The 25,454-nt window shown below is 49.1% G+C and overlaps 1 protein-coding gene across 9 annotated transcripts in view; it reads left to right on the top strand.

Moving 5' to 3' along the window:
* LOC140388081 (non-muscle caldesmon-like) overlaps window positions 1-25,454 on the top strand; it is a 277,671-nt gene that overhangs the window by 210,804 nt on the left and 41,413 nt on the right. For all 9 annotated transcript variants that reach the window (XR_011934082.1, XM_072471694.1, XM_072471693.1 and 6 more), the window contains 2 exons: window positions 5,553-5,964; window positions 11,862-11,992. Coding sequence is in view for 8 of the 9 variants with exons in the window: in XM_072471694.1 (XP_072327795.1) it covers window positions 5,553-5,964; window positions 11,862-11,992 (543 nt within the window). In the remaining variant the exon portion in view is untranslated. The remainder of the gene's footprint in view (window positions 1-5,552; window positions 5,965-11,861; window positions 11,993-25,454) is intronic.

The raw sequence follows: 25,454 nt of genomic DNA on the forward strand, positions 1-25,454 counted from the left end.
CTGATCTGAGATTCTTGAGAAAACATTCATTTTAATTCACAACGAACCATAAATGGGTATGATTCCACTTAACCTCATCAACCCCTGAATGCTCAGCAGGGACAATCTGAAAGTTAACTGGATGACACAGCTTTTAATTTTGAGTAATGAACAATATTTTGGCTCTGTATAGCTTAGCAGTGGGGAAAGCCACCTGGAGTTAAAATGTAATTTTGCATGGACAATCCCATTTTCTGAGAGTTTGTCATGGGTTTTGTATCTGCAGCTAAATAAGCTAATCTAAGAATTAGTCATTGGTATTTGCTTCTTGAACAAAATCTGCAGAATTCTGTTCATGGCGCTAATGGCCTTTAAAGGTTTGACTTTCTTTTCATTTTTATCAGCAGGTTCATTAAATAACGAGTGTTGAATGTGAATGACAGCCTATCTTTTTATTCCATCTCGCAATCGTGCCAAAAGAAAAGTTTCTTCAAAAGGTTTTGAAAGTGTTTGTGGACATGAGATAGCACAAGTTTGGCTTGGCTGGCTGGAGCTTAGAAGAGAAAAAAGCCTTTTAATCATGGCAGCAGACAATGCCATGCACTCGATACAAGCTTCCTCAGATGTTCTCCTACAGTTCTATTGCAACGTCTGCAGAAGAGCCAAGGAAACTGTGCAAATGCTGTCAACACACTTTTATGCCAGCAGATGAGAGAGAGAAACCCCATCCTCAAGAAATTGGGGCTGGATTCTCCGCCTCATGTCGCCGGACTTCCTGTTGAGGCGGAGAATCCCGCGTTAGTGAAAAAAATGAGGTCAGCGCTAGGCACCGACCCTTTATGTCGCTCCAGTCCCTGCCAGCGGGAGGATGCAAATGGGTCATACTTAGCGGACTGGGCACCATATCCGCCGGGCCTACATGATTCTCTGGTCCACTGGGCTGGAATCACATGGGCAGGAATCACTACAGGCATGGACAAATGTGTACCTGGCGTGATGGACCTCGGGTGGGCAAAGAGGGTAACTTCTGGGGTGGGCTGACCCCCAAGTCCATCCATGGGCCACACACCCCTACCTCCTGCACAATGCAAGGGTTCTCTGGGGGGAGTGGCTATGTATGGGGTCTTGGTGGGGGGGGGGGGGGGGGATGCTCTGTGGGGCTGGGGCGGCGGGTCAGGTCAGGTCACCCTGTACTTGGGTAAAGGGGGAACCAGATAATCTGGGGTGGGGGGGCAGAGTTGCGATGCAGGGTTGGGGATGGCCAGTCGCAGGACCTCGCTATCGGACCGCCCATTCAAAATGGCGGCCTGATAGCGGGATTCCCTCGGAATTCCCTCGCAGTCTTTACCACGCATAAATCTGCGTGCCGAAGGATTGGGAATTGCTTCCTGGGGCGAAATTCTCCGGAAACGGCGCGATGTCTGTCGACTGGCGCCCAAAACGGCGCCAATCAGACGGGCATCGCGCCGCCCCAAAGGTGCGGAATGCTCCGCATCTTTGGGGGCCGAGCCCCAACATTGAGGGGCTAGGCCGATGCCGGAGGAATTTCCGCCCCGCCAGCTGGCGGAAACGGCCTTTGTTGCCCCGCCAGCTGGCGCGGAAATGACATCTCCGGGCGGCGCATGCACGGAAGCGTCAGCGGCCGCTGACAGTTTCCCACGCATGCGCAGTGGAGGAGTCTCTTCCACCTCCGCCATGGTGGAGACCGTGGCGGAGGCGGACGGGAAAGAGTGCCCCCACGGCACAGGCCCGCCCACGGATCGGTGGGCCCCGATCACGGGCCAGACCACCGTGGGGGCACCCCCCGGGGTCAGATCGCCCCGCGCCCCCCCCCCCCCCCCCCCCAGGACCCCGGAGCCCACCCACGCCGCCTTGTCCCGCCGGTAAGGTTGGTAACTTAATTTACGCCGGCGGGACAGGCAATTTATCGGCGGGACTTCGGCCCATCCGGGCCGGAGAATCGAGCGGGGGGGGCCCGCCAACTGGCGTGGCGCGATTCCCGCCCCCGCCGAATATCCGGTGCCGGAGACTTCGGCAACCGGCAGGGGCGGGATTCACGCCAGCCCCCGGCGATTCTCCGACCCGGCGGGGGGTCGGAGAATGTCGCCCCTGATCTGCACTCCCAGTGGAAACGGAAATCAGTTGCAATTCAGCTCGGGCGAGAGAACATAGGGCGGGGTTTCTCCGGCCGCGTCCGCCCAGCAAACAGAAATTCACACCCATGGTCAATGGACCTTTACACGGTCCATGTCCCGCCCATGGCGATCTTATAGTGGGCGGGGCGGAATAATTCAGCCCATAGTCCCCCTAACAGAGAATCTTGCCCTGCTGTTCATGTGATTTTAAAATATGCAATGCTAAATTGATGGGAATGACTATTGGCACACCCCACAGGTCCACAATATATTTTAAACCGTTCTGAACTACTCCATAATCTCACCGGAGAATGATAATACTCATTTAACTTATTACAGGGCATGCTTTGCATATTTCCAATTTCAAAACTCCCCAAAATTGTTTGACCCCGTATCAGTGATGCTACTGACATTGTTATCAATAGCCTTGGCATCTATTAACATCCACGTACGTTAATATGATTCTTTATTATCATGGCTCAGTACTGTATGCATAGATAACGACACTAAAGTTAATCAAGTAAGCTTGGACTGTCAAATCATCACAAAGAGTTACATTGAATTTGTAATACAGAAACAGTTTTGGAACACCTGGATTGGATTTTCCCTTATAGTTGTGAAATGGGAGCTAGGTCTGTTTTTGTGTCAAAACCTCTCTCTGGTGGGAAATTAGTTAAGGCCATTGAGGCTACTGGTTGTCTTGAGGGGGAGGATTTGTGCCGAAGCCTGCCACTGCACCACAGGGAATCATGATGTCCCAGGGGAGCCTCAGGAGACACATTATTAATAAGTCCACACCATGTTAATTGGCCTCTTAATAGGTGCAAGCTTGAGGCCCGCGCTGGTGCCCCACCCACAGAAAAATTGGGGAAAGCAGAAACGAGTGTAGGATTTCTGGCAGCACAGCGTCAAGGCCATTTTTTTTCACTTGGCGTCTCCATTTCCACCCAGTCGCAGCAGTACTGTGCCGATGTTTGTGCTTTCCAAGAATCTCCTCACAAAAGTCAGCCATGTACTGTATATTATAGAGGATAGCTGTAAATTCCAAAATGTTACAGATGGGTTGGTGGAGTAGGCAGGCAAGTGTCAGATGGAGTTCAACTCTGATAAGTGTGAGGTAATGCATTTAGGGAGGTCAAAACAGTAAAAGGGAATACACAATAAATGCAAATATACTGAAAAGGATGGATGAAGTGAGAGATCTTGGCACGTAAATGCACAGGTCCCTAAAGGTAGCTGTACAGGTAGATAAGATTGTAAAGAAGGCATATGGAATGCTCTCTTTCATTTGTAGAAGAATAGAATACAAAAGTAAGGATATAATGATGGAACTGTACAAGACACTGGTGAGGCCACAACTGGAGTAGTGTGCGCAGTTCTGGTCACCACATTACAGGAGGCTTGTAATTGCTCGAGAAAGAATGTTGCCAGGGCTGGAGAATTGAAGCTAAGATGAGAGATTGGAGAGGTTGGGGTTGTTTTCCTTTCTCTGTTCCATGATTGAGGTGTACAAAATTGTGAAGGGTAGAGATAGAGCAGGCAGGAGGAACTTGGGCCGGGATTCTCACGCAATTATTGGGACGGCCCGATGCCGGCGCCAAGAGCGGCGCAAACCACTCTGGCGTCGGGCCGCCCGGACGTGGCGGAATCCTCTGCACTTCCGGGGGCTAGGCTGGCGCCGGCAGGGTTGGTGCTGCGCCAACCGGCGCCGAAGGGCCGCCGTGGGCCAGCGCGAGTTGGCGCATTCGCAGAACCGCCGGCGTGTTTCCAGCACATGCGCAGGGGGTTTCTTCTCCACGCCGGCTATGGCGGACCCTTACAGAGGCCGGCGTAGAGAGAAAGAGTGCCCCCACGGCACAGGCCCACCCGCAGATCGGTGGGCTCCGATCGTGGGCCAGGCCACAGTGGGGGACCCCCCGGGGCCTGATCTCCCCCCCCCCCCCCCCCGAGGACTCCGCTAGCCGCCCTCCAAGCCAGGTCCCGCCGGGATGGACCATGTCTATTTCACGCCGGCGGGACTGGCCAAAAACGGGTGGCCGCTCGGCCCATCGAGACCCGGAGAATTGCCGGGGGGCTGCTGCCAGCGGCCTCCGACCGGCGCGGCGTGATCCCCGCCACTGCCCGAAAACCGGCGCCGGAGAATTCGGCAGCCGGCGTCGGATCGCGGGGCGTCGGAGAATCCCGCCCCTGTTTCCTTCTTTGGCAGAGAGTCCAAGAACCAGGGCTCATAGATTCAAGCTAAGTAGCAGAAGGATTAGAGGGGTCATGAAAAACCTTTTTCGCAGAGGGTGGTGGGTGTCTGGAATTTGCTCCCTTAGTCGATGGTGGAAGCAGAGAAGATGGATTAGAAAAGTTACCTGGGTTGGCATGGACAAGATGAGCCGAATGGCCCCCTTCTGTGCTCTCTCTCAGTTTATCCTTCTATTCCTTTCTCCTTAATGTCCCTATCTAGCTCCTCCGTAAATGCACCTATGCCATTTAGCCTAACTGCTCCAGAGCAAGTCCAACTTGTCTCACCATTTTCTCAATAAAGAAGTTTCTCCTGAGTTCTTCATTGGATTTTTTTGGTGACTGTTTTATATTTATGGTCGCTGGTTTTGGTCACCTTTCAATTATTATCACTGATAACTGCTTAATAAGGTACTGCGATCAAGGGAGACAGTCACTCATAGAGATAAATTGTGAAGTTGGTGAAGTAGTGTGCATTTTCCTGTTCCTCGCAGGGTAATGGCTTTGTGGGATTTCCGCTCAAAGCTGTGATTTCACTGCAACCCTGACCCATTTTTTTCTGGGTTTGGGTTTATTTGCCGTGCGGAACAGACTTATGACAGGATCCTTCTCACAAAAAGAGGGAGTCCATTACTGTAAGGCCCCTAGAACTCTGGCAGGAATTTTTAAAGAGGGACGAAGCAGCGCAAAAAAGGAACGGTACCATTTTCTGTAAAGACCGAGGTTGAGGCCTAAAAGTATGTGAGACCCTTATGGAGGGAGACAAGGTCATTGCAGGGTTCTTCACCCTCAAAGCATCAACTTTGGGTGACCAGGCTCACCGATTTTGCAGCATTTTCCACCAAATTTTGAATTTGCTTCACTTCATCCTCTGAAGCAGGAAAGGATTTTGCAACGAAAAGGTTAAATGGGTGAGGTGGAGGTTGATATGGAGGTTAATGCGTGGAGTAAGGAGGATACTTGTTTGAAATGGCTTTCAAAACATATTTAATTAGGTTATGACCCTTTAAATTTTACATATTGGTGCAGCAGCATTGGCTCAGTGAGAAACTTTCACTGAAAGGGTAATATTCCAGTGTGGAGTTTGGTCCACTGAAAACATTTAAGAAATTGTGGGGGTACTTCTAAAAGTAATATTTGTCCTTTGAAATAATATGAGCATAAGTGTGTAATAAAAATATGATAACAATAAATCCTCTTCCATCACAGTGCATTGGATGAAGAAACCAAGGTTTCGAGAACTCAAATCACGATGGATGAAGACAATGATATTGCAGAGCGACTGCAGAAACGAGAGGAGCGACGCCAGAAACGTCTTCAAGAGACCATGGAGCGTCAACAGGAAATTGATATAACAGCGAAAGAGGAAACTCAAGATACCTCAAAAGAAATCCGTAGAAATGAGAGGGAGGAGGAGGAGGCAAACAACCAGCGGAACAAGTGGCGGCAAGAGCTGGAACCAGAGCCTGAGCCAGAACCAGAAGCTGAGCTAGAGCCAGAACCAGAACCAGAGCCAGAACCAGAGCCAGAACCAGAGCCAGAACCAGAGCCAGAAGAGGAGGTGATGGCAAAAGAGAAGATTGTAGAAGAAAATATTGAAAAACCATATCAAATTGAAAAGGTAAAGTAAAATGAGCATCTCTACAAATAAAATGTCAACCATTACTTTAATCTTTTTCCCTCAACTCCCATGTCCTTACTGCATCATTTTATTTATATTTTAACTCGTGTGCAGGTATAAAGATAGGGCAGGTGTGCCGATTCCTGTGTCTGAGTGAGTTGGATCACTTGGTGGAGTGTATGAAGGACAATTGCACAGGGAAGTCCCTACATCTGTAATACAGGCCATTCAGTTTTTCACCTTCTAAGCTATCATAGCAATCATAGAATTTACAGTGCAGAAGGAGGCCATTTGGCCCATCGTGTCTAGCTAGTGGGTATACTTCCTTCATCTTTTTTGCTCGGTGTGCTGCACCCAGACAACGTAGTGTTTCTTCCCCCCACCCCCACTACCCGCAGCCGGATTAGAGGGGACATGAAAAACCTTTTTCGCAGAGGGTGGTGGGTGTCTGGAATTTGCTCCCTTAGTCGATGGCGGAAGCAGAGAAGATGGATTAGAAAAGTCACCTGGGTTGGCATGGACAAGATGAGCCGAATGGCCCCTCCCAACCCCCACTGGCACAGGACCAGGAAAGTTTACTTCAATCTGTTTTCAGTTAGTTAACTGCTTGCTGTTTAATTTTGAAGTATCTATGAACTCAACACATCGACTCTGAAATAATCTGCAGTCAATTTTATTCCTGTAACTTTGCCTCGACGCTTCAGCCTGATCTTTGTTAGTGGCTGCGCATATTTCCGTTCTCTGCACGCTTCCATATTCAGTGCCATACTCTGGATAGTTTGTCCACAGACTCATGTCTTCTGCCGATTAGATTAATGTTAAAGAACTCAATTCACTTATAACCATTAATGGGCAAGGGTGAGAGGAATGTTTATCCAGTCTGTCTGGATGAGTTTCAAACTGAGCTCCAGGACAGAAGAGCAATGCTGGTGCTGGAGGAGAATTCATTGTAATTGTAATACATCATTTTATTTAAAGACTGCTTTGGAATTTTGACGGGTTTCTCTCAAAGTTGAAGCTGTGGGGTAGAAACATTCACCTGGGGAGGCATTGTAAGACTGGGGACTACAAATTAGCAAGCTGCAGCGTTGGACATAAAGCTGGGCTGGGTGAAAAATGGGCTGCCCATTCACTATCACCCATGACACATCTCTGTCCCTAGGCAGTCTGAACTTGGGGAACCACAAAGTAGATTTCTTACTAAATAAGATCAGCTAAACACAGGAGTCGGATCTATTCTGTTTTGGCCCAGATGGCTATAATGCTTTCCCCTACTAGACCATTGAGGAGCTAATCTCAGCTGAGTCTGCAGTTAGGTTGTTAGAGCCTCTGGGGCCCGGGATCGAGGAAGGTAAGAAGATAGTTGGGGTGTTGCTATTGATTGTTATTCCATCTTCACCGTGTATGAGAAGGCACTTGGTGAGAAGAGAACTGGACTCTGCAGAGACCCCCAGCACAGGTGAACGGTTTGTCAATACTAATTCTTCTTGCACTAGGCTAGAACATGGGATCGGAATCAATGTTAGCAGGATTATCATAGAATTTACAGTGCAGAAGGAGGCCATTCAGCCCATTGAGTCTGCACCGGCTCTTGGAAAGAGCACCCTACCCAAGGTCAACACTTCCACCCTATCCCCATAACCCAGCAACCCCACCCAACACTAAGGGCAATTTATCATGGCCAATCCACCTAACCTGCACATCTTTGGACTGTGGGAGGAAACCGGGGCACCCGGAGGAAATCCACGCACACACGGGGAGGATGTGCAGACTCCGCACAGACAGTGACCCAAGCCGGAATCGAACCTGGGACCCTGAAGCTGTGAAGCAATTGTGCTATCCACAATGCTACCGTGCTGCCCACTAGAGAGAGAGATTATGAGAAAGTACATTTTACGTATAAGATTACAATTACAATGTGTCTGCATTTGGTGTGAAGATATCAGCAATAGTGTTTTGGGAAGAGTGATGCGAAAGATGTCAGGCAGCTAGCTAGCTCGCCAACAGGAAACTGTAGATGGGCTGTCTATAAACTTAAAAATTAAAAAAAAAAAAAAATTTGGGGTACCCAATTCATTTTTTTTTTCCAAGGGCCAATTTAGTGTGGCTAATCCACCTAACCTGCATATTTTTTGGGATTGCGGGGGGCCAAACCCACGCAAACACAGGGAGAATGTGCAAACTCCACACAGACAGTGACCCAGAACCGGGATCGAATGGGAGACCTCGGCTCCGTGAGGCCGCAGTGCTAACCACTGCGCCGTCATGCTGCCCCGGCTGTCGATAAACTTAATTTAAAAATCTATTGGAATGATTCAAAACCTCAATAATGGAAAGACAGCAATTAAGAACAATGTTTTATTTCACGCAAACTTAGAAAATTCCACTTTTAGTCTGAGGCCTACCCTCATGGTTTGGAGCTCCGCCTTAGATTCAGGAGTCAGTAGTTCCCTTTATTATGCAAGTCATTTTCCAAGTTACAAAGAATGACATGGAATTTTACACCATAGAAACAGGCTATTCGGCCCTGCAGGCCTGCGCCAGCATTTCAGTTCTACACAGAATTATTACAGTGCAAAAGGAGACTACTTAGCACATTGTGTCTGCAGCAACTCTCCAAATGATCATTATGACTTAGTTCCATTCTACTGCCTTTTCCCCATACCCTTGCACATTGTTTCTATTCAAATAATCATCTTGAATGCCTTGATTGAACCTGCCTCTTCCACTGTTCCAGGCAGTTCATTCGAGACCCGAACCAGTCGCTGTGTGAAGAAGTTTTTTCTCACATTGCATTTTCTTCTTTTGCAAATCACTTTAAATCTATGCCCTCTTGTCCTTGATCATTTTATGAGCCGGAACAATTTCTACCTCCAACCTCTATATGCAGATTTTGAACATCTCTATCAAATATCTTCTCAGCCTCATTCTCGCCAAAGGGAGCAGTCCCATCCCCTCCAATATATCCTAATAACTGAAGTTACTCATCTCTGGAACCATTCTTGCAAAACTCTTCTCGCCCTCCAAGGTGTTCTCTTCCCCATGAGATTCCTATGCTCTCACCATAGGGCATCCCTCTCCTCCCAGGAATCAATTCAGTGGCCTTATATTCTTCCCTTAGGTAAGGAGACTAAAATTGTGCCGGAGTGGGCTCACTAAAGCACAGTGCAATTGCAGCATAATTTCCTTACTCTTAATTCATATATTTATTTACTTTCTGTATTTAGTTGAGCTGGATAAAACCCTGAGCGGTGCATTTTCTTCTAGAAAATTTGCAGAAGCTCTGATTAAGGATGTCTCTATTTTTTTATAAAACTTATTTTGTTACAAACCTTTCCGCTTTCTGTAAACCTTAATTTGAACCCGTAAACCTTTTGTTGCAATGCTTCCGTAGGTCCACTCGGCTCAGTTGCTAGCACTCCCACCGCTAAGTCAGAAGATTGCAGGTTCACGTCCCACTCCAGGACTTGAAAACCTAATCTAGGCTGATACTCCAGTGCCGTACTGAAGGAGTGCCGCCGTGTCATTCATGCAGCCTTTAGGATGAGATATTAAACCAAGGCCTTCTCGCCCCGACTGCTGAGAAAGATCCTACGGCACTGTGACAAAGACCAGGAGGGTTCTTCCTGTATCCGGGCCAATGTCCCTTCCACAGCCAAGAACAGTTGAAAGGATTGTGGGATCTTGATGTATGCAATTGGTTGCTGCCTTTACCAGCAAAACAGCAATGACTTCAAGCATAATTTCTTGGCCATGATTCACTTGGCCTAAGGATGGGATAAGGTTTAATATAAATGCACGTTTCTTCTTTTTATCTAAAAAGATCATTCTGAATATATTGTTTTTAATGAAGGGAATTGAACTTGCTGGCAGGATCATCGCCAGAGAGCGGCCGAGAGAATGGGAGATCAATAGAGCATAAAATTGGAGCTCTGCTGGAACAAGCAGCAGAAATATTAGACGCCAGTGAAAATGTGCTCATAACTGCAAGAAGAAGTAATCTTAAAATAAATAATTATGGACCTTGGGAACCTTACGAGAAACAAATCAACCGATGGTGACTTGGTACATTATACACTTAGCTCTTATTTTCCAACCTCCTTCACATTTTTAGTTGAATGTTGTTGAATAACACATTTAGAACACGAGTTTAAAAACACAATTTCACTTTTGATGTTGCTGAAGTCTAATTTCTCCCTTTCTGAAAAGAAATGAGCAGCAGTTTTATTCCATCAATGTTCACAGATGCTTATCAGTTAAACTCAACATCATTATTGTCAGTCTAGATATATTCCAATGATTTCAATCTTCCACGCAAGAAGTCTTACAACACCAGGTTAAAGTCCAACAGGTTTGTTTCGAATCACTAGCTTTCGGAGCACTGCTCCTTCCTCAGAATTCGAAATAAACCTGTTGGACTTTAACCTGATGTTGTAAGACTGTGCTCACCCCAGTCCAACGCCAGCATCTCCACATCATGAAAACCCTTAGGGCAGACTACTTTAGTACAGTAGGAGGGTCACTTATCTGGTGCAACATAATTTTAATCCAATAAGAAAATCACAAGAGTACAGAAATTGTGACAAGGAGGTGGGGCCCAGCAAACTCTCCATTCCCCATGCCCATCCTCATCGTTTCCACTCCTCTCAGCACAGAGGTGACAAGTAATCCCTGGGGTAGTGGTAAAGGCTGTACTTTTATGGGGACAAAGAACCTTCTAGTGAGTACGTCTTTATTCTACAATCTCCTTTATTAGGTTCTGTTTCTGAATGCGCCTTCTTGATTCAATCAGCTTTTTGATTTTAGTGTTGCTTAATTATCATAATCACAATTTATGGCTTCTGTTTAATACCTTCCCCAAGGGCAACACTTCTGACAGTGTAGCACTTTGACAGGACAACACTGAAGTGTCAGTTTAAATTCTGAAATATCGCTTTTGAAACCCATGACCTTCTTACTATGAAACAAGAGTTCTAAACATCAGCTAAGTTTTTAGATTTTGCTTTTAGAATTTGTTTGCTTATGTAAGCTGTGTTTCGATACATATTATGGAACAAATAAAGAAGATTAGTGAGTATACAAGGGGAAGGTTGAAGGTAAAACTCAATGATTTGTGTACAATAATGATAAAGATTATGAAAATATACACATTTTATTGTTAAACCAAATATTCTATCAATAATGTTCTGCAGCCTTGCTTTTACTTTAATAAGCTCGATATTCAGAAAACGTCATCTAAGAATACCATCATATCACTACTTGTGACCAATATCTGCACAGTGAAGTGCGCAGCTGGCGTGCTTGAACTGTATGGTCAGCTCAGAGTTACAATGAGCTCACATCAAACATGTGCAGTGTTGCACTCCCAGAACAGTTAATTTTTAATGTTATGAGAGGAAGGATATGGTGTCAATGATCTAACACTAAAAACAAGGTACTGATGCGAATCAGATAGCCGACCTGATGTCAGGAGTTAGGATGGCCCCTCAGTCACTTTGCATTTATAGACAAGCAGGACTATATTGGGCATTGTAACAGTTTTCTAAGCGGGATACAACATTGTACCAATCTAGAAACTGTAAAAGGTTGACACTCATTAATACTGGAGGTTATTTATCTTTAAGGAATACTTTCCTTTGAGACTGAGAGTGTCCTGCTAATACATTCTTGATGAAGTAACAGCACCTTGCCCGATAGTTGTCTTTGCTACTTGGAAGTAAGCAAAATAAACCATGCCCTTGCAATGTTTTGCCAGGGGTCTGGCATTAACGATCTGTGATTGGCGGATATTGTTTCAAGGACACTAAATCTAACAAAAATTAATCAAAGCTAAATCTACACAACATTTCAATGATGTTTCAACCCCTTGTCTTTATTTTTAAAAACAAAAATTGCAGAAAAGCCAAGTATGGAAGGAAGAAATTGTTGAGCGGTCAGAAAAGAAGATATCGAAAGCAGGCCCAGAGAACGGAGAGGCTCTCCACGAAGAGATTGCACAGAAACACAAAAAAATGGAAAGAGTGTTGAGGTAAGAGCAGAAGTATTATATTCCCTTCATTTTCACTTCTTGTCTCTAGGATTTCTGATGATGCACCTCGAATGACATATTGATTGAATCCAGTGACTCGCACCTTAATTCCTGCTCTTTATTGGTTTAACAAACAACAGCATGTGTGGTAAAAATGAAATAAGCAGCCCACTGTAGCATTGCCAGGCTGGTGTGTTTTCATAACGTTATGGAGTGACACTAGTCAACATATGAAAATATATATCTTTTTTAAATATATATTTTTAATCTCCTTTTTCACATTTTCTCTCAGATTTACACCTAACAATAAACAATAATCAGTAACAAATGTAATGTCAAACCCCATATCAAGAACAACTATCCCATCCTCCCACCAAACCCCCAAACATTAGCCCGCATGTTAACATAAACAAATGACAAAAAGGAATCAGGAATCACCCATAGTCACCATTAACGCATACAACCCCCCCCCCCCCCCCCCCCCCCCCACCTCCAATGTCCAATGTGATCCAATTCTCGAAAGTGCATAATGAGTAATGCCCATGAGTTGTAGAACCCCTCCATCCTTCCCCTCAGTTCAAATTTGACCTTCTCAAGTGTCAAAAATTCCAACAGGTCCCCCCGCCATGCCAGGGCACAGGGTGGAGAGGTTGATCTCCACCCTAACAGGATCTACCTTCAGGCTATCAACGAGGCGAAGGCTACAACATCTGCCTCCGCACCCGTTTCCCACCCCGGCTGGTCCGACACCCCGAATATGGCCTCCCAAGGGCCCGGGTCCAGTTTCACGTGCACCACTTTAGAGATTAACCTCAAAACCTCCTCCCAGTAATCCTCCAGCTTTGGACAGGACCAGAACATATGAATGTGGTTTGCGCCACCCCCCCCCCCCGCAACGTTCACACACATCTTGTACCCCCTCAAAGAGCCGGCTCATCCTCACCCTTGTAAGGTGTGCTCGATATACCACCTTCAGCTGTATCAGCCCCAACCTTGCACACGAGGTGAAGGCGTTCATCCTCTGGAGTACCTCACACCAGAATCCCTCTCCCAACTCTTCCTCCCACTTTGCCTTGATCCCTTCCAGCGGTGATATGCAAATGCTATTATCTGCTGATTACACACACCAGCCTTTTTATCCAAATGTTTCGAACATTTTGAGATTTTAAAGTCCCGAAATTGACTCAGCGATAGCAAATAATGCTGGTGTTCTTTATTTCACTACCGTCTGGCAAGGTTTGCAGAAGTATTTTGAAGAATTCGTTGCTGAGATTGATAAATTTAGAATAATTTCTATTTTAGAGACCATTCAAAGATACTGACATTGTGTAACCCACTGACTCTCCAGCTTACTCTAATGATGTCCAGGAAACAGACTGAATGCGCACACAATTATTTATTGAATTGATATTGTAATGATCCCTGTAACTTTGAAAATGCAATTTCAATTCGTAGTGGCTGCACAACAGGATAACATGACCAGATTTCATGTTTTAACACTTTTACTGCAACAAACTAAAATCACGATCATCCAAACTATGACTATTAGGAAGCTAATATGCTAAACTATTGAAAAAATAACTCCCCTTTAACTTCCTAACATGATTCAAAATGCTGTGTTTATACATAATACGATATTCCCCGCAGAATTGTACGGCTGGATTCTCTGATCCTGAGGCTAAGTGTTGATGCCGTCGTAAATGCCGTTGCGTTTTATGACGGCGTCAGTAGGCCCCTAGGAGCAACGATCCTGCACCACACAGGGGGCCGGCACGGCACTGGAGCGACTCACACAGCTCCAGCTGCCGATACCGGCTTCAGGACAGGGGCATGAGTAGCCTTCTCCCCGCCGGCCCCACCAGGCCGCCGCCCGCAGGATGAACACCGAGGTCCCGGCGGGTAGGACCACACGTGAATGGCGCCAGCGGGACTAGGCCTATCTCGGCGGCCACTCGGCCCATCCCACGTGGAGAATCGGCGGGGGGGGGGGGCGCATAGAGCGTCGCCAATGGCGCCGGTTTTCCGGTCACCGGAGAATCGGCGGACCGGAGTTGCGTGGATCGCGCCCCCCCCCCCCCCCGGTGATTCGCCGGCCCGGCCCGGGGTCGGTGAACCCCACCTGTAGTATTTTCAGGAACCAGTCCAAAATTGCTCCCTGCTTCCAATAGGCTCACTTCTCCTGTTTCACTGAGCCATAACATCCAGTGTTTGCCAGAAGTTATTTCTCTCAGGCTTCTGAAAATCTCCAAACTGACTTCCGGCAGTCCGGTCCGATCCTGTGACACCTACTCACAGACACGACAAGGTGAATCTTCTAGCATTCTTAAATCTCCACAGGTCCCATCTCTTCAACTCGGAGTATGAGCTCCCACCAGCAACCTGCCTGGTATTAACAAAAAATAGCCTTTAACTCTGTTGTTCACAACAGCTGCTGGTTTGCTGGGACTCGTACCTCCATATTCAGGGTCCCAAGTCCATTAGTCTGGTAGTAGTAAAGCTGTCTGCCTTTTTCTTTATCTCCAGGTGCTAAGAATTGGTACTTGCTTTCAGTAGGACCTGATCTGGGCCCCTGTCCATGGCCACGAGGTCACATGGGCTTATTGCTCAGCAAAACTTGTTGGAGGTTACACGTCCTTCTCCACTATCCCATTTTACATTGAATTAAAGGAAACAGTTTAAAACATAAACATCTGATAAAACCTCACATTCATGACATTGTTAACTACGTCATTGAAAATATAGCAATTCTTTTATAGTGTCAGCTGTGGGTCAGCGATTGCACTCGTTATTATTTTTCAAAGTATATGTACCAATCATACACAAGTGTTGGTGAAACAATAATGTTGGTTCTTTATAAGAACATATACAGATAATGTTCACTAGAATACGGCTATGCACACATTTTACTCCTGGTCCTGCTACTTGCCGACTGCCTGTAAATCACGGGATTAATACATCGCATCTTATTGATGTAGAATTGATTGATAGTAGTTCAAGATATGATTCCTTAAAGGTATTTGGACATTATATCACAACATCCCCCTTTTTCTAAACTAAAAATCTACCTTTAAAGAATCAAACTGTTTATGTGAAAGCAAAAAAACTAACATTATGTCAAAATAATCATTATACCATCATACAAAACAATACATTTACAAATCTGAAGCGCATTGCTGCTTTGCTTATCTATCCAGACTTAGTTACAGTGATATTTGCTGCCAACTGCTGTATATTTTCAGACTGCTGGTCAGGGGTGCTTTGTTATGTTGCATTTTAGACTTTGTTCAACTCACAAGAGGATTATTCGGATACTTAGGATTTCTGCTGCATTCCACGTACCATCAATTGGGTGTTTTATTCAAACTTTCTGTCTGATGTTCAGTTTAGGTGATCCATTTCCCGCATGCCGGTGATGGGCATCTTTCATCTTTCCCTTGCTTTTTGAATAATACATCATAATCTCTTGAGAGTATCAGTGAGTAATGACTGCGGAGGTTTGTCCACACTTATTTGCTAGATAGTAATTCCACGTTGGTTCTACATTATGAAGTTTGCAGGCTCGGAAGGGATATACATATTTGGGTCAAACAGTGTTGTGTAGCCTCTTGGCTGATGATCTGTGTTACAGTGTTCGGTGATCTTCTCCCAGTATAAACAGTGTCTGATAGTGATCCTTATTGTCTGCCGTTCCCGTTGTTCTCTTCATAATACCATGGATGGTGACCAAGGACAGGTTCTTGCATACCAGTAGACCTGCAATCACTGGATTCGCGGTGTCCACAATATAAAATATCTGGGGTTAGCTTTCGTAGGTTCCCAGGGATTGAATTCCTGGGCCATTGTAGGCGGTGAGTTTTGCATGGGTTAATTAAATCATCATTTCCACTTCTGTGGGTAGATAGTTTTCAGTGTGCATAGTATATGATTATTTGCACGGGTATCCAGTTTTGCAAATGGCTTATGCTGACCCTGCATCTATAGGCTTTTAATCTGGATGGTAGCAAAGGCTTCAGTTGGTACCATTGTGTCAATGCATTATTTGATGTTCACCGTGCCGAATGCACACTTCGATGATCTGGTCATCCTCTTCCTCAGCTTGGCTGGACATTTTATGGACCTTGTCTTCACTCTGTTTGATACACTGCGCTCCTGGTTGAATGGAATGCTGCACGTGTCTGGCCTCAGGTTGTGACTTCTCACAATGTCAAATAACTTGTGTTGGCCTTTGCTTTCTGCATTGGCGCCTTTACTGTCTGCTGGTATCAAATGTATTGCTTACTACAGGCTAGCCGGTATTGGCTATTGTGCCAATGGTGGACAAATTACACATAGCCTGTAGGCTCTGTCTACCCACTAGTCTGGCTTTGCACTTGTAGGAGTTTGCATGGCAGAACCTTTGGGTTGGACCAAGATGTCTTTTTGGAATGCTTCATTGGGGTAGATATTATCATGAGCTTGATTGTTCTGTTGACTAACTCTGCTGATGTAGTGACGAATGTAGGAATTTCAGATATATCGTATTTGGTGCAGCCTGGGTAGAGTGTATGTGACTGCCGCAGTGGAGTTGCCATCAGTGAAAAAATCTTTTTATAGTCTTCTGGCTACTGGGAGTTGTTACTGAATAGGGCCTTCCCAGCCTAGTCCACAGTATTTGTTTCCCCGTAAGCAACAGCGATGGACGCTCTCCTGTCTATGAGTTCTACTTGAAGTGAGACTGCCTTCAGTCTGCTGTTCAATTTCTGTCCCTGCTTAAACTATGCAGCAGTTAGACTTTTACTAATTAAACTCTCCCAAATATAACAATCCTATTAGGACCTGGGGCAAAATTTTCCGGTATCGGCGCGATGTCCCCCGACCGGCGGCAAAAACGGCGCGAATCAGTCCGGCATCGCGCCGCCCCAAAGGTGCGGAATCCTCCGCATCTTGGGGGGCCGAGCCCTAACCTTAAGGAGCTAGGCCCGCGCTGGACTGACTTCCGCCTTTGGTACCCCGCCAGCTGGCGCGGAAATGACATAGCCGGGCGGCGCATGCGCGGGAGCGTTAGCGGCTGCTCACGGCATCCATGCGCAGTGGAGGGAATCTCTTCCGCCTCCACCATGGTGGAGACCGGGGCGAAGGCGGAAGGAATAGAGTGCACCCACGGCACAGGCCCGCCCGCGGAACGGTGGGCCCCGATCCCGGGCCAGGCCACCGTGGAGGCACCCCCCGGGGCCAGATGGGCCACCCCCCAGGACCCCGGAGCCCGCCCAGGCCGCCTTTTTAAAAAGAAATATATATATATATTTATTAAAGTTTTTAACACAATTTTTCTCCCTTACAAACAATAACCCCCCCCCCCGTAACAAAAAGAAATAAACAAGAAATCACGCGGAGCAAGATATATACATGGCAAAATTGTACATTTACATAGCTTAGTACACTGGCTCTCTCCCGTACGTGCCAGTTTCCCGACTCTTCATAATATTTCTTGCTCATCCACCCCGCCAGGCAGCTCCCCCTCCCCGGACATCCCCTTCTCTCCCCCCCCGCCCCCCCCCCCCCCCCCCCCCAGGTTGCTGCTGCTGCTGACCGACCTTCCTCTAACGCTCCGTGAGATAGTCTAGGAACGGTTGCCACCGCCTGTAGAACACCTGCGCAGACCCTCTCAAGGCGAACTTAATCCTCTCCAACTTTATGAACCCAGCCATATCGTTTATCCAGGCCTCCACGCTGGGGGGCTTCGCCTCCTTCCACATTAGCAAGATCCTTCGCCGGGCTACTAGGGACGCAAAGGCCAGAATTCCGGCCTCTTTCGCCTCCTGCACTCCCGGTTCGTCCACTACTCCGAATATTGCTAGCCCCCAGCTTGGCTTGACCCAGACTTTCACCACCTGAGATATTGCTCCTGCCACTCCTCTCCAGAACCCCTGCAGTGCCGGGCATGACCAAAACATATGGACATGGTTCGCCGGGCTCCCATGAGCACCTTCCACATCTGTCCTCTACCCCAAAGAACCTGCTCAACCTCGCTCCCGTCAAGTGAGCTCTGTGTACCACCTTAAATTGTATCAGGCTGAGCCTGGCACACGAGGAGGAGGAATTAACCCTACCCAGGGCATCATATTGACAACACCTTGCCCTCCCCGACCCATGCGCCCGAGATCACCCTGTCTTGAATTTAATGTGCCGGGAGCAACGGGAATTCCCTCACCTGTCGCCTCACAAAAGCCCTCACCTGCATATATCTAAAGGCATTTCCCGGGGGTAACTCAAACTTCTCCTCCAGTGCCCCTAGGTTCGCAAACGTTCCGTCAATGAACAGGTCACCCATTCTTCTGATCCCCGCCCGATGCCAGCTCTGGAACCCCCCGTCCATCTTCCCCGGGACAAACCGATGGTTACCCCTGATCGGGGACTACACCGATGCTCCCATTGCACCCCTGTGCCATCTCCACTGGCCCCAGATCCTTAGCGTTGCTGCCACCACCGGGCTCGTGGTATACTTTGTCGGCGAGAGCGGCAGCGGTGCCGTCACCAACGCCCCAGACTCGTTTCTTTGCAGGACGCCATCTCCATCCTCTTCCATGCCACCCCCTCTCCCTCCATAACCCACTTGCGGATCATCGACACATTTGCTGCCCAGTAGTAGCTCCCCAGGTTTGGCAGCACCAACCCTCCTCGTTCCCTACTGCGTTCCAGGAACCCTCTCCTTACCCTCGGGGTCTTATTCGCCTACACAAACCCCATAATACTCCTGCCTACTCTCTTAAAAAAGGCCTTCGTGATCACGATGGGAAGGCACTGAAACACAAACAAAAACCTCGGAAGGACCACCATTTTGACCGATTGCACTCTACCCGGCAGCGAGAGCGGTAGCATGTCCCATCTTTTAAAATCCTCCTCCATTTGCTCCACCAACCTCGTCGGATTCAGTTCACGTAGGGCCCCCCAACTCCTGGCTATCTGGATCTCCAGATACCGAAAGCTCCCCTCCGCCCTCCTCAGCGGTAGGTCCCCTATCCCTCTTTCTTGGTCCCCTGCCTGTAATACAAAGAGCTCACTCTTCCCTACATTGAGCTTATAGCCCCAAAACTCCCCGAACTCCCTTAGAGTCTGCATGACCTCCACCATCCCCTCCATTGGATCCGCCACGTACAGCAACAGGTCATCCGCATATAGCGACACCCGATGCTCTTCTCCCCCCTCAGACCACCCCCCTCCATTTATTAGACTCCCTCAATGACATGGCCAATGGTTCGATCGCCAATGCGAACAACAGGGGGCACCCCTGCCTTGTTCCTCGGTACAGCCGAAAATACTCCGACCTCCGCCGGTTCGTCACTACACTTGCCACCGGGGCTCTGTAAGGGAGCTTAACCCAACTGATAAACCCTCCCCCGAACCCAAACCTACGCAGCACCTCCCAGAGGTACTCCCACTCTACTCGGTCAAAGGCCTTCTCCGCGGCCATAGCTGCTACTATCTCCGCTTCTCCCTCCACCGATGGCATCATTATCACGTTTAAGAGCCGCCGCACATTGGTGTTTAGCTGCCTACCCTTTACAAATCCTGTGTGGTCCTCGTGAATCACCCCCGGAACACAGTCCTCGATCCTCGTGGCCAGCACATTTGCCAGCAACTTTGCATCCACATTAAGGAGCGAGATCGGCCTGTACGATCCACATTGCAGTGGGTCCTTGTCCCGCTTTAGGATCAAAGAAATTGTCGCTTCCGACATTTTCGGAGGTAGGATCCCCTCCTCTCTTGCCTCATTAAAGGTCCTCACTAGTAGCGGGGCCAACAGGTCTATGTACTTCCTGTAGAACTCCACCGGGAACCCGTCCGGTCCTGGGGCCTTCCCCGCCTGCACACTCCCCAAACCCTTGCTCAGCTCCTCCAACCCAATTGGTGCCCCCAAACCAGCGACTTCTTGCTCCTCTACCCTCGGGAATCTCAGCTGGTCTAGGAATCGTCTCATACCCTCTTCCCCCGTTGGGGGCTGGGATCTGTACAGCTCTTCATAGAAGGCCTTAAATGCCTCGTTTATTTTCGTTGCACTCCGAACCGTGGCTCCCCTTCCATCTTTGACTCCCCCTGTTTCCCTCGCTGCCTTCCTTTTACGGAGCTGGTGTGCTAGCATCCGACTAGCCTTTTCCCCATACTCATAGGTCGCCCCCTGCGCTTTCCTCCACTGTGTCTCCGCCTCCCCTGTGGTCAACAGGTCAAACTCCGTCTGGAGCCATCGTCTTTCCCCAAGTAATCTTTCCTCCAGGGCCTCTGCGTATCTCCTGTCCACTCTCAAAATCTCCCCCACTAACCTCTCCCTTTCCATGCTTTCTGTCTTCTTCCTGTGAGCCCTAATGGAGATTAGCTCTCCCCTGACCACCGCCTTCAACGCCTCCCATACCACCCCTACCCGCACCTCCCCGTTGTCGTTGGCCTCCAAGTACCTTTCGATACACCCCCTCACCTTCCCACATACCACCTCGTCCGCCAGCAGTCCCACATCCAGCCGCCACAGCGGGCGTTGGTCCCCCTCCTCTCCCAGCTCCAGTTCCACCCTATGCGGGGCATGGTCCGAAACGGCTATGGCCGAATACTCCGTCCCCTCCACCCTCGGGATGAGCGCCCTGCCCAGAACACAAAAATCTATCTGGGAGTAGGCTTTGTGTACATGGGAAAAGAAAGAAAATTCCCTGGCCTGCGGCCTTGCAAACCGCCATGGGTCCACTCCCCCCATCTGATCCATAAACCCCCTAAGTACCTTGGCCGCCGCCGGCCTCTTTCCAGTCCTTGATTTGGAGCGGTCCAGTGCTGGATCCAACACTGTATTGAAGTCCCCTCCCATTATCAGGCCTCCTTTCTCCAGGTCCGGAATGCGCCCCAACATGCGCTTCATGAATCCTGCATCATCCCAGTTCGGGGTGTACACGTTTACCAACACCACCCACGCCCCCTGCAGCCTACCGCTCACCATTACATATCTCCCTCCATTATCCGCTACGATAGTCTTGGCCTCAAATGACACCCGCTTTCCCACTAATATTGCCACCCCTCTATTCTTCGCGTCCAGTCCCGAGTGGAATACCTGTCCTACCCATCCCTTTCTTAACCTGACCTGGTCCGCCACCTTCAGGTGGGCCTCTTGGAGCATGACCACGTCCGCCTTCAGTCCCTTTAAGTGCGCGAACACTCGAGCCCTCTTCACCGGCCCATTCAGCCCCCTCACGTTCCACGTTATCAGCCGGATTGGAGGGGCTCTCACCCCCCCGCCGACTAGCCATCTCCTTTTCTGGGCCAGTCCTGTGTCTACGCCTCCCTCACCCCCGTCCCGACCACCTCTTCTATGTCCCATTCCCTTTCGGCCAGTGCAGCAGCAACCCTTTCCCCCCCCCCCCTTCCCTCCCCCCCGCTAGACCCCTGTCTAGCTTTTTTGCTCCCCCCATGTCACTCCCGTAAGTCAGCTGACACCTGCTGACCCCGGCTACCACCGCTAGCCCATTGACCTCCCCGTGTGGGAGTTCTCCCTCCCACCTTTCTTCCCGCACGCGGGAAAAACCAAACCCCGCGCTTTCCAAAGCCCGCTCCGCCCCCTCTGGCACAGCTCCTGTCTCTCTCCCCCAGCCCATGTAACATTTCCTGCACGTGAGTGTGATTGACCCCCTATGTACAACAACCATCACACATCAAACCTCAAATATCCCCCCCACCCTCACAAACCCTCAGTTAGAGTCCAACTTTTCGGTTTGTATAAATGTCCACGCCTCTTCAGGCGTTTCAAAGTAGTAGTGTTGGCCCTTGTATGTGACCCACAGTCGCGCCGGCTGCAGCATTCCGAATTTCACTTCTTTCCGGTACAACGCCGCTTTGGCCTGGTTGAAACCCGCTCTCCGCTTTCCAACCTCCGTGCTCCAGTCCGGGTATATTCGGATCTCTGCATTGTCCCACTTGCTGCTCCGCTCCTTCTTGGTCCATTTCAGGACCCACTCTCTGTCCGTGAACCGGTGGAACCTCACCACCATTGCTCTTGGCAGCTCATTTGCCCCGGGCCTCCTCGCCAGCACCCGGTGTGCCCCGTCCAACTCCAGCGGTCTCGAAGGGGCCTCCTTGCCCATCATCGCCCCGAGCATCATGCTCGCGTATGCCCCGGCATCGACCCCCTCCGCTCCTTCAGGGAGACCCAGGATCTGCAGATTCTTTCTCCTCGACCTGTTCTCCAGGTCTTCGAGTCTTCCCGCCCACCTCTTGTTGTAGCGCCTCGTTCTGCTCCACTCTCACCACCAGGCCCGAGATCTCGTCCTCGTTCTGACCAACTCTTTTTTGTACCTCCTGGATCTGAACCTCGTGGGCCTTCTGGGTGACCCCTAGTCCTTCGATTGCCGAAAGCATAGGCGCCAGCATTTCCTTACGCATCTCCTCGCGATGCTCCTCGAAGCAGTGCCTAATAAACTCCTGCAGCTCCACTTTGTCTCTGGCCGCCGCCATTCTATCTTTCTTCCCCGGTTCTTCGGCTGCTCCAGCTCCTGCAGCTCACCTTTGTCTCTGGCCGCTGCCATTTTGTCTTTTTTCCCCGTTTTTTCTTGTTGCTTCAATGCCACTTTTGTGGCCATTACGCTTCGAGTCCGTTTCATATAAGTTGGAGGGGGACCTCCCTCTTACCTTCCCCATGGGTTAGTTGCAAAAAAAAAGTTCCGTTGGGGCTCTTCTAGCGAGCCCGAAAGTCCGTGGTAGCAGGAGCTGCCGAATCGTGCGGCTCAGCTCCGCATTGCCGCACCCGGAAGTCCCCGCCCACGCCGCCTTGTCCCGCCGGTAAGAGAGGTGGTTTAATCCACGCCGGCGGGACAGGCATTCCAGCAGCGGGACTTCGGCCCATCCGGGCCGGAGAATCGCGGGGGGGGGGGCCCGCCAACCGGCGCGATTCCCGCCCCCGCCGAATATCCGGTGACGGAGAATTCGGCAACCAGCGGGGGTGGGATTCACGCCAGCCCCCGGCGATTCTCCGACCCGGCGGGAGGTCGGAGAATCTCGCCCCTGATGTCTGCCAGCTGGATTGAGGCATGATCCCAGAATGAAGGTACAATGTGTGTCAAATCCCTGTAAAACAGCAGAATCCTTACAGATGGTGAATCTTGATGGTTGTTTCACTTTCTCACCAGCTCTTTGCTTCTGTTGCATTTTAAGAGCTAAAGTATCTATATTTTGCTGTCAAATCTTCAAAAATCTTGCTGCCGCCATCTTGTGTCCTTTTTTGTTGTAAACATACCAATCATACACAATGATTGACGAAGCAATATTTGGAGTTGTTTATTTGAAGATAAGACTATACAAGTACAATCTTCACTCAGAGACTACTAAATACGCATCTTACGCCTAGTCCTGCTGCTTGCCGACTGCCTACAAATCATGGAATTAATACCTCATATCATGTCAATGTGGTGTTGATTGACCGTAGTTCAAGATACGCTTCCTTAAAGATACATGCACATCATATCACAACACTCATGTGTCGTGAGTCAGAAGATTGTGGGCTCAGATCCTGCTCAAGAGACTTGTGCACATCAGTGTGGTATTGTGGGAGAACTTCACTATCAGAGATGCTGGCTGGGATTCTTCGACCCCGGAGAATCCCCGGGGGACGCGAAAACCCGCCCCGCTGCCCCAACGCCGGCTTACCCATTCTCCAGCGCCGATTCTCGGGTGCCCGCAGGATCGCCGCCGCGCTGGTAGGGGGCTATGGAAAGCGCCCCCCCAACCCCGGCGATTCTCCAGGCCCCGATGGCTGAGTTCCGCCGGCGTGGGTTACTCAGGTCTCACACGGCGGGACCTGGAAGGTGTGTCTACGGGGGCCATCCTGGAGGGGGAGGTGGGGAGATCCGACCCCGGGGTGGGGGGTCCACGGTGGCCTGGCCCGTGATCGAGGCCTACCGATCGGCGGGTGGGCTGGTTCCGTGGGGGCCTCTGTTGTTCTGTGTCGGGCCCCTGTAGGGCTCTGCCATATTGCCCGGGGCCGGTGGGGAGATGGGAACCCACGCGCATGCACGGAATCACGCCGGCCGTTCCGCGCATGCCTGGAATCACGCCGGCCATAGCGCACATGCGCGAACTCGCGGCGGCCGTTCTGCGCCGGTTGGAGCTGCGGGGACCACTCCAGTGCCAACCTAGACCCCTAGGAAGGGAAGCAATATCCTCAATATCGGGGACCATTGACGCCGGAGTGGTTGGCGCCGCTTTTCATGCCGGCTTCAGAACTTGGCCGTGGGATTGGAGAATCCCAGCTGTTGTCTTTCAGATAGCGTGCCAACTGCCTTGCAGATAGATGTAAAAAAATCCAGTAGCACGTTCCGAAGAAGAGCACTGATGACCTCCCTGTGTCCTGGCCTATACTCTGAACCAACATCTTTTGAAACCGGCTATCTGTGCTTTTATCTCAACTTGGGACCTTGCTATTAGCAAACTGCCACATTTTCTTATTGCGAAATGTTAAAAGTACTTCATTATGGATGGGATTCTCCGGCCTCCCAGCCACGTGTTTTTCGGCAGTGGGAGGCGGTTCACGGTTCGTTGGTAGCGGCAGGATCTCTACTCTCGCCGCTGTCAGTGGTCTTTCCAGTTGAAGCCACCCCACGTTGCTGGGAAACCCGCAGGCATGGGTGCGCTGTGGGCAGGACCAGAGAATCCCTCTGTCAGTATTTTCCGGCCTATGTTTTTGGCTGAGTCATGCTAAAGGCAGTACAGTATACACAGAATGATTTGGTTAAACACAGAGGCCACATTCTTCAACGAGCGTTGCTGAACTTGAATGGAGCATGGATCAGAGCTTGGAGGACAACATTGTGGTTTCCATTTCTCCTTTGGAACTGGTTTTCCAGCAGGAATGCTGACATTTATATTTAACTATCAACAAAATTCACAATTCCATGTCTATTTGCCAGCCTTGTTGAATATGAGTCAAGAAATTTAGCAAAGTAAATGATTTTGTCATAAACAAATCATCCTTTCTTTTGGGGCAGAAATCTAAATGGCTGGTCCAAGACATGATAATGGATATTTAGATTTTTTTAAACTAAAATTAATTATAAGAGCGTTATGGAGGAGGAAGGACATCCAGAGTAACCCTGCACTCCCTCTTTCCACCACCCACCATGCTATGTACCTCTTAGCAGCGTGAACAATTTTGATCCTCTTATTTGAGGAAAGATATACTGGCATTGGAGGCAGTCCAGAGAAGGTTTACTAGGTTGATCCTGGATATGGAGGGATTTTCTTATGAGGAGAGGTTGAGTAGGTTGGGCCTGTACTCATTGGAGTTTAGAAGAATGAGAGGTGACCTTATTGAGATATATATGATTCGCAGAGGACTTGACAGGATAAATGCTGAGAGGTTGTTTCCCCTTATGGGAAAGACTAGGACCAGAGGGCATAATGTCAGAATAAAGGGTCCCTCATTTACGACAGAGGATTTCTTCAGAGGATAGTGACTCTG

Source organism: Scyliorhinus torazame, chromosome 13 (genome assembly GCF_047496885.1).
Source record: "Scyliorhinus torazame isolate Kashiwa2021f chromosome 13, sScyTor2.1, whole genome shotgun sequence".
NCBI classification, from domain to species: Eukaryota; Metazoa; Chordata; class Chondrichthyes; order Carcharhiniformes; family Scyliorhinidae; genus Scyliorhinus; species Scyliorhinus torazame.